This window comes from Phaethon aethereus, assembly GCF_964289735.1.
Source record: "Phaethon aethereus genome assembly, chromosome: 2".
In the NCBI taxonomy this organism is placed as follows: Eukaryota; Metazoa; Chordata; class Aves; order Phaethontiformes; family Phaethontidae; genus Phaethon; species Phaethon aethereus.
The window spans coordinates 25,617,683-25,627,219 of record NC_138582.1 but is presented as its reverse complement, the minus strand read 5'-3'; the positions used below and the strand labels follow the sequence as shown (position 1 = coordinate 25,627,219).

General features: G+C 39.4%; 1 protein-coding gene across 1 annotated transcript; it reads right to left on the bottom strand.

The window, feature by feature from the left end:
* Positions 1-566: 566 nt before the first annotated feature.
* Positions 567-9,319, bottom strand: RIDA (reactive intermediate imine deaminase A; the record flags this gene model as incomplete). The annotated part of the gene is made up of 6 exons (XM_081996871.1): positions 567-1,733; positions 2,161-2,216; positions 3,821-3,889; positions 4,764-4,818; positions 5,376-5,481; positions 9,255-9,319. The coding sequence occupies 6 exons, from the start codon at positions 9,317-9,319 to the stop codon at positions 1,671-1,673; spliced, it is 414 nt and encodes a 137-aa protein (XP_081852997.1). The 3' UTR covers positions 567-1,670.
* Positions 9,320-9,537: the final 218 nt, after the last annotated feature.

Below are 9,537 nucleotides of genomic sequence, written 5' to 3'. Positions count from 1 at the left end.
AGCTGGAAAGCATGGCTGATGAGCAGGAAGGTAAGAAACCACAAGTGGGACAGTTTATCCAAGAATGGAAGATGATTCACACAATGTGGCTGTGGTATTGAATGCGGGGGCTGATTTTCAGGCAAGGCAATATCTGCGTGTGCCACGCAAAGGCAGACGGCAACACGGTGCTGCTAGGTTGGATTTTTCTTGCATGCTTACTGTAAGAAATCCTTATGAATGCATCATTTATAATGAATCATTAACCAATTAGAAGTACGTGAGATGATCATCAGTAGGCATTATACATGGAAGACAAGTGATACACACACAGGAGAACTGAAGTTTGGATTTGAGTCGTTGGACGGCTGAACCCACAGTATTGTGACTTAACCCATGGCAAACCAGCATTATGCCCTCTCCTTGAAGAATTTCTGCTCATTTCCCCCCAAATAAACCAATACTGTGCTTAGTGATATGGCTGCAAGGAAGACAGGGAATCAACTACCATGAGGTAGCTGACTTTCAAACTAGTTCCTTAAAAACACAGTATCCATGTCTACTTGGCTAGAAGACAAATGCAGAGGGATGGGATAACTTACTAGCATAGTCAGTCTGACTTCTCAATGTTGCTTAATCACCCCATCAAGCAGATGCTTCTGTCCTTAATAGCAGAGAGAAAAATGCCAAGAACTGTAATGCCATGGTAGCTGAAAGCTTCCTGTCTTGGAAGATTATTTTCATTCTTAGCTATTAGGAGACAGATAATAAACCTATTCTTTTGGTTTGAATTATTTCTTCTTGAATAAGCAAGATAGGGACTTTTTGTAATGGAGTATCAAAGCATAACCAGAAAAAGAATAGATTGTTCCCAGAATAGACAAGCACAGTTTTACAGATATAATTATAATTTATTCTCATTAAACAGGATTATTTTTGGTGGTTTTTTTGTTGTGTTTTTTTTTTTTTTAACCAGAAGATAGTAAAATTTGAATTGCTATGAAAAAGATTATGAAAAAGGTTACAGGTAGAGATTAATTTACAGCTGATTTATAAAGTTAGCACTCTATTTCAGAAAGGCATAATTTTCTTCTTTCTGAAATCAATATTCACTTTCTTAAGCAATTGCTTCCATATGAAAAAAAATGTCAGTTCCAACAGTAATCTGTTCTGTAAAGAAAGAGTTTAAGATGGTTCAGAAACAAATCCAGCAAAATTCCCCAAAACACAAAAGTGAAAATGTAGGCTAAGCAATTCAAGTGTTCTACTGTTTTCCCATTTGTCATTTTTTCTTATTTAAAATTGTTACTAAAAACTTACTACTAGAAATCATTACAGTTTTCCATGTCCAGATCACCCATAGTGTAACTGCCATACGTTCACCCAAATGTGTACGTTAATATCCAAATATCCAGTCCCCATCACAAAGTAAGGGCCCTGTTGTCCTGCAGTCAGGCTCAGCTGGTTTTAGCAGGACTCCTGGAGGTTTCGGGGTTTGCCTGCATAGAACTCACTGTAAGCTTGTATTTTAGAGAATCCAAGGCCACAATCCAGAAGAAAGCACCTTTCCTTGGTAAGTTTAGTGATTTCAACTGTATGTAACTGCTGATAGTCAATTGTAGCAATAAGATGTAAGGGAGAAGTATTAAATCTAAAACTGCTGTTGTAGGATATTCAGTCTCTATTTATAGTCAGGCTGAAGCATCTTGGAGGGGTCCCTGAATGGCAATAGCTTCAATCTCAACTCGGGCACCCTGGGAGAAAACAACGAAGAAACATATTAGGAATTTAATATATCTATTTTGTGAAGCAAGTGGATGTATAACACAACCTTGTGAGAACAGAGTGACATTTGAGGGTGATTATACTTCTGACAGCTATATTACTGATTTAGCCATGTTAAGTAATACTGAAAATTCACTTTACTCTTACTTAAGTATCATAAGCCCTTCTTTCTAGTGTTGTAGCCATGTTCCGCCACAAAGAAATGTAACTCATATTCAGATCTCTCTTCATGTGTGGGAATAAGACTGGTATACTTAGAAAAAAACTAAATACTTAAGAGCCTTCATGAAAATAATTGCAATTGAAGCTATTCCAGAATAAGAAAAGCTGTCAGAATGCTTCAGAATTAAGAAATTTCAGAAATATCTTTTTTGTAGGCAGAAAAGTGACACTTACTTTTGGCAAAGCAGCAACCTGATAGGCTGCTCTGGCTGGAAAGTTTGTCTTGAAAACTGTAATTTAAACAGAAACATCCACCAATCACTTAACTTTGCTTGATAAAACACAGTTCAAAGTAATCTGTATAAAATACAGTCATTGGAACAGTTTCAGGTTCAAGGCTATAAGACATATAGTCTTCTGTGCCAACTATCATTTCCCCATTGTTTTTTTTTCTTTTTTTGGTCATTGCCTGGTCTAACATCTCAGCAAACTACCATTCATCATCAAGAAGGCAGCTACAGTTGTGACCTAACGGCCAGTGATAATTTGCGCTCTGCTGACACTGCATGGCCTTAGCACTAACTTGGCTGAAAAAGAAAGATTAAATCAGAAAAGTGATCATCCAATTATGAAGACCAGAGAGTGGGAGGGCTCTTTCATAGACAAAGCAAGAGGGAGAAAGGCCCCTGCCAAAAGAGTCATGAGCAAAGATCCCAGATTTGCCTAAAGTCAACACGGGTCAACCTTACTCATATCAAATGAAAGCAGAGTTAAAATAGACCCTCGACCTGTTCCTCCATTCACAATTAGGCCTGGCACTCAAGGATATTAAAACAGCGGAGGGAAAGGGTATTGGTCAAGATATAAGAGCTGAATGTATACAAATCATAGAATAGCTTGGATTGGAAGGGACCTTTAAAGATCATCTAGTCCAACCCATCCCCCTGCCAGGGGCAAGGACATCTTTTACTAGATCAGGTTGCACAAAGCCCTGTCCAACCTGACTTTGAACCCTTCCAAGGAATTTGCATCATTAAATGAAAGCTTTACTAATCAGACTTAACACTAAGCTCAGAAATGTTCATTTCAGGGTCCTGCACTGACAAGGCAGGATAACAACTCAGAATCAAACAACAGCAACAACTGCTTTCTTCAGCTACAGGGTGGGAGGCAACAAGCTGGTCTTTTTTTTTTTTTCCACCCTGCTTAAATGCACACACGATTCCATTTTGACATGCAGAAGACTACGTTGATAGCTCATAAATGACTTAATTCAAGACCAGGTGTTGCTATCCAATTAAAAGCCAAAGCTATATAAATATGGAACTTATATGCATACTCTCACAAATTCTTCTGCACAGTATGGCTCATTGGAATCACCTATTTCAGTCTACATTCGGTTTTGTTAACCAAGCATTATTTTTTTTTCTTAAGTGGAGCAGTGTGGCTCATCCTTGTATAAAAAATGAGCCCTGTCCTATAACAATAACCCACAAATCATTCAAAGACATGAACTGACTTTAAAGAAATGGAGATACAAAATCTGAAATTAAGCATTTGAAGGCTGCTTACAGCAGAATTACATTAGGGACAACACAGCATCTATCAACGTAAAGAGGCATAGAAGTTCAACCTGTAGTAACCCAGGTGGTGATCTTTACATGACAGTGAGTTAGTGGAATGGTAGGACACAAATCCAGAAGAAATTGGGCTGTGCTTTATCTGGTGCTTGCAAATTAAATATTTTTCTTTAAATGTTGTATTTCTACTGGAATCTCAAAGAATCTGGAACTACATCATCTGAGTCATTAAAACACTTTGCTTACTGTGAATATAATTTGTTCCACAAGCCATACTGGTAAAACAGAAAAAAAAAAAAAAAAAATCTACTTACACTGTTTGTAAGTATCATTAATATCATTGAAGTCCTTCATGTCTGCCATCAGAACCGTAGTCTTCACAACTAGAAATTACATTACTGCAGTTATTTTGGACCTCTGACTTTTATACAAAAGTTGAAAATCTTTAGTGCATTTCTTGCTTTTATTTCATAAATTTCTCTCAAATATTCTAAACATTTTGCAAACAGATATTGACCATTACAGCTACCACCTACAGAAACATCTAGAAAATCCGAATATCTAATACATAATAAAACCTTAAGGAATTAGACATTCCTGTCCAGCTCAGAAAATACCAGTTTTAAATTTGTTCTAAGCCCAATTCTTCCAAGAGGCACAGAACTGATAAGCAGGGTAAATAAAAAAGCTGTTGTAAGCCAACAGTTGGCAAAGATTACATCATATATAATATCTGCTGCCAAAAAAAACAAGAGTCTATAAAAGGCCTGAAGATATAATCTATGCTAGAATTTTTTACCCATGACAGCCCAAGCCAACATCAGTCCTGGTTTGACTCCACTATTAGAGTCCTCTTCAAAACAGGCACTTAAAGTGCCTAGAATATTAATATTATAGATAACAGACCTGATTTTACCTGGAGCAATGTTTAGGATGCTTAAAATGCCTGTAGTCAGTTGCAGCTCTGTCTATACCTGAGGTGCATCAGTTCAAATTAAAATAGTAGTACTGTGGACAGGAACTTACGGTGAAAAGTAGTGTCCCATTGATACCCACCACAAACACTTGCACGTTGATTTATTTCTTTTCTTTTTTAACCCAGACTCATGATTCCTTTTGTCTCCTTCAGTTATTGATAACAACTGCATGTTTAGCAAACAGCTGCTTTTTTTTCCCCTTTAAAATGTCACTTAATTTTTTTTCATTCCAGCTAGGTAAAAAGAACGACTTGTTTGCCACCATCACCACAACACTTACCATTGCCATAGTCACAGCCTGCAGCTTTCAGAATTTCTCCCATGTTTTTTAGAGCCTAATGAAAAATGAGACAAAAATCTTTAAGTATAAGCTGGGTTGTATTTAGTTAAGTATGCAAATATGCGTTGCAATCTAGCTACATCCGTGTCATAGTGTAAATTCTCCCATCAAATCTTCAACTGTGATCAGTAAGCAAAAAGAGAAATAGATTAAAAAATAAATTAATAAAAGGGAGCTTCTAATAAACCACAATTATTAAACCATCCATTCATTAGATGTAAATGCATGATGCAGCACCATCTCATCCTACCCATTACCTCACACAACCTCTTTGCTGCTGGGGGAACAAATCTTTCCCCATTTCAAAGCCAGGGTTTTCAGTAGGGTCTGAACCTTTGTTACAAACATTGGGGTTTTTCCTACATGAAATACAGATTCCTCCCCTGACCTCCACATTGTTTGGGTGGAAAATGATAGGGATAGGACGGAATAACTCCTCCATCTTCGAGGATGTGAAAGGTGCTCTCTAGGGCTCTTCAGTTTCTCAGAAGTCCATGTTTAACTAAGCACATGCCAACTCCATGACAAGTTTATTGCTAGAAGACATCTTACCTGCTTAGCTTCTTCCTTTGCCCCTCCGGAGACAAGCTGCCCAGTGGAAGGTTCTATACCTATCTGTCCTGCAATGTACATCGTCCGGTCTACCAGCACTGCTTGGCTGAAAACGTAAGTGACATTTTAGGTTTAATGTTTCCCCACTGACACATTTAACTATCTGAACACACACTTCACATTTTCTTCAGTAGTTTACAGTAGCTTAGAAAGATAGAAGACTTAGGTTATGCATGCACAAGTCTGTACACATAGTCATATGTTCAATTTGCTTATGCTTTGGGAGACGTGGGATTAGATCACCTATGGAAAGACATAGCTACATTAGCATAGCTCTGTTTTTGAGGTAATAAACCCTGTTTCTTGGAAAGGCAAAAGGCATGAGGGCAGCAACACAACACTAAACACAGCTACACAGCTTCCACACTGCAGATAACACAGAGGGGAGGCAGAGTAAATAAACATTTTTTGCACTTGCCCATAAATATTTCATCCCAGTTTGATAGGTAGACAATACCTTTCATCTACATCTCAGCAGCAGAACAATGAAGTTTAAAAAAAAAAAAATCAGAAAAGAGCTGGTTAGTAAATTGACCATTTTCTTCTCAAATGGGCACCATTATAAACACAAATTACAGCTTGAGGTGAAGCCCTGCACACTAGTTCTCTGGCATTATTCATCCAGAGTCATGAATTTGGCCCACCAGCACACCACCTTGATCACTCCATTCCCAGAGCAATCACTCTCCTATCACAAAATAACCTGGATGACCTGTTGGCTGGGTTAGTTCAGAATAATGCAAATTTCAAGCTATTTGCAAAACATTTTTATATAAATGTCAGCTGTGTTTTTGCTGAAATAGAGTTGGCAACTATTAATGTCTTTAATTACCACAAAGAGATTAAAAGATTAAAACAAAGATTTCAACTACCTAGCAAATGTTATGTGAGAGACATAATTTACTTCAGCTGGTGATTAAAAATATCTTGCAAAGAAATTAAGAGATATTCTTTTGAAAGTGTTTGTGGTGTGTCAACACTCGTTTTCTTATCTCTTCCCATTCCACAAGAAAATGCATTGTTTTGACAGTTCAACAAGCCTCTCAAGATACTTCAGGGAGGTGCCTAACTCTAGTTTGTGTACCTCAATTAGGAGGTTAGCTTCCCTTTAATGTCAATGGAAAAAGAAAGGAATGCTTTGAGTGAACATTTTTATTACATCTCTTCTCTTAATTGATAGTGACTCGATTGGAATGGATCAATCCATTGACTTCACAGGGGACCAACCTAATTTAGAGACTCGGTAAAATGATTATGGTTAGGCAATACGAACAGTGCCATCACTCCCCATCTTTCCTTTTACCCCTGTCCTATATGCACCTGTAATTTCATAAGGGGAAAAAATAGCCAGGAACTTATCTGATATAGTAAAATTTCTTACACGGTGATTATTTTCTCCATCATCAACTACCAAAAACTGGAGTAAATCAAAAAACTACACAATTTAAAGAAGAGAAACTAGTGAATGAAGTAGTTTTCTAGCTAATGCAGTCTTGTTGATAGAAAATGCGTGTATGAAGCAAACACATATGCTGCTTTAATTTTTTCTTTCCTACCATGTCCTGGTTTGTTTGAGGCACAGGCCCTCAGACCACAAACTTCTGTTTCTGTTTGAAGCACGGCAAACCATGCAACAAGAAGGTATGAGCTCTTTAAAAAAAGAGATTGTCTTGTACTGCTTATTATAAAGCAAATGACACAATAAAATTTATCCCAAAGACCTTCAGACAGTTCTAAATCATTAATAATTGGGGAAAAAAAACAAGCTGAAGCCTTCCGATATCACTGCCAGATCAACATCTGCAGCAGTCTTACTGGGTTCCCTCCTCTGCTCCTCAACTTTCTTCTCTTGGTATGCTTACCAGTGGAGTCCTCCATTCACTGACTATTAACAATTTACCAGCTGAAGGACATACTTCTACTGCAGTCAAATGCATGAGTGAAGCTCAGAGAAACTTCAACTACACAAACGCCAGTCACACTTTAACTGCAGATGTATCCTATAACTAAGGTCAGTCATACCTATTCTTTCCACTCTGATTCAGCAGAGATGTGTGTGCCTAAAGTCATTCAAGTTTCAGTATAACTAAGTGCATAACTGGATGGACATTGTGACCTTAGAAGAACATCATCCATCAGAGAGATGGTGTTAAGAAGCATGGTCTTTAAAGACAAGGACTGCAAAGTTAATCAGATCTTTACACAAATGATTGTTGATTAATACAAGAACAATATCTCTGCTGTGTCTTTTTTAAAAAGTTTATCATCATTAATGAGAGAGAGATATATACACATACACACTCACACATATGAGTCTTTTTATATACCTCTCTACCTACCTATCTCAAGGTACTGGAAATCGGATGCAGTAAAGGAAATGCACAAATACATTAAAGATAGGTTACCAAAAAACATAATGAAGGGTGGAGGCAGAACCAGGAATGCAGCCCATACATCCCAATTCTTCATTCCATATTAAGCCCTCATCCCTCTGTTGCCATGCTCAGACTCCACAGCAGAGATGTAGCAGTTATTTCTTGTGCAACTTTTGCTCGTTGGACTTTGACAAGTTTACTGAAACCTGATAAACTAAGTTAGTGATAAACTTATTGATGTTAGACCCGTCATACAATTAACAGGCTGCACAATAAGCTGGATTTCATCAAGAACTACCAATAAGTACAAAATGTTGGAGTGCAGTTAAACCACAACAGAGGTGGAGAGCTATGTGAAGGCTAGGCCAGTTGCTCTGTGTGTGTGTGTGCAGCTGAAAAATGGTTGTCTTCCCATGTCTTAAATGTTCTCCTAACTACAAGCGATGCCAGGCCCCCAGCTGCAATTCAGTTTACTGTTTACAGAAGTTAACCTTCATGTCACGTCTCTCTGCTTCTACACTTCGTATTTCTCCATCTCTGTAATTCCTATAAAGAACACACAGTTTGAAGCTCAGAAAACTCAAAGTAATGGAGGCAAAAACACACCCGGAAGGCACTATGATGCTACAAATGAAAAAGTTTAAACTTTTTATAAACTGTGTTTATATTGAGAAAGCAAAGCCTGAAAACAGAATTAAAAATTTTTAGAAAATACCCTGGTAAAAATCCCTTAGATATAAAAGTCTACTATAGTTATTGAACATTTTTTTCACATTGAAATAGTAAAGAGAAACCTTTCTCTAATTAAAATTGGGATTTATTTTTTTAAATTACATTCAGAATTTGTTGCAACAACATACTTGTGAAAATGTTGAACAACGCCTTTTATATTTTTACAGCAAAGCATTTAAGCTTCCTGGGAGTCACGTTCAAAGAAAGAAAAGATGTGCAGTTCCCAGGCAGCAAACTCCCCAGCTGCCAAAGCACGTCCTGGATCGGACTCAGCCTTCACTTTCCATGGCCTCCAGAGTCAGCAGTCACTGCTAACTTGCCTATGCAACATGCTTGTTTCCTAGGCAAGCGTTTTTTTCCTTTCTCTTGCACTTGTTACTTTCTCATTCATTGCTTAGCACTAATTTCATAATTATTTTCCCAAACTGACTTTCTGAGAGGCACTTGTAAAACCTCGCCTAGAACGATCAGGGCACGCCAGCCAGGCTGAAGCTGGCCGCTAGCACTTGCGGACCCACTCGTGCTGCAGGGCCTCAGGCGCCCCCGGCGAGGCGGTTACCAGGACGGAGATCGGTCCCTGCTCGGAGCGAAGAGGGGGTCACCTTCCCCACAGCCCCCAGGGCCGCCTGACAGACACCCCCCTCCCCCCTCAGGGACCTGCTCCCGCTCACTCCTGCTTCTCACAAGAGACCGCCCTCCGGCTCAGGCATACCTGTAGGGGCCCAGTGCGGCAGGGGCCTTAGCAGTGCAGATTATTTTCTTCACGAGGGAAGCCATAGCTACCGCCAGCCCCCTTGTACCCGCTCCGCAGCGCCCCGCCAACTGCTGCCTCCCCCCGCCCGCCCCCTCCCTAGACGTCCCCTCTGGGGTTTCTGGGAAATGTAGTCCTTCGGGGGTGCGGTGTGCCCTTGCGCCACGCGCATGCGCGGTGCCCAGGTTCGGGCGGCCGCGTGTAGGGGGCGGAGGCCGCGCCGCGGGTGCGTACCGGGCCGGTG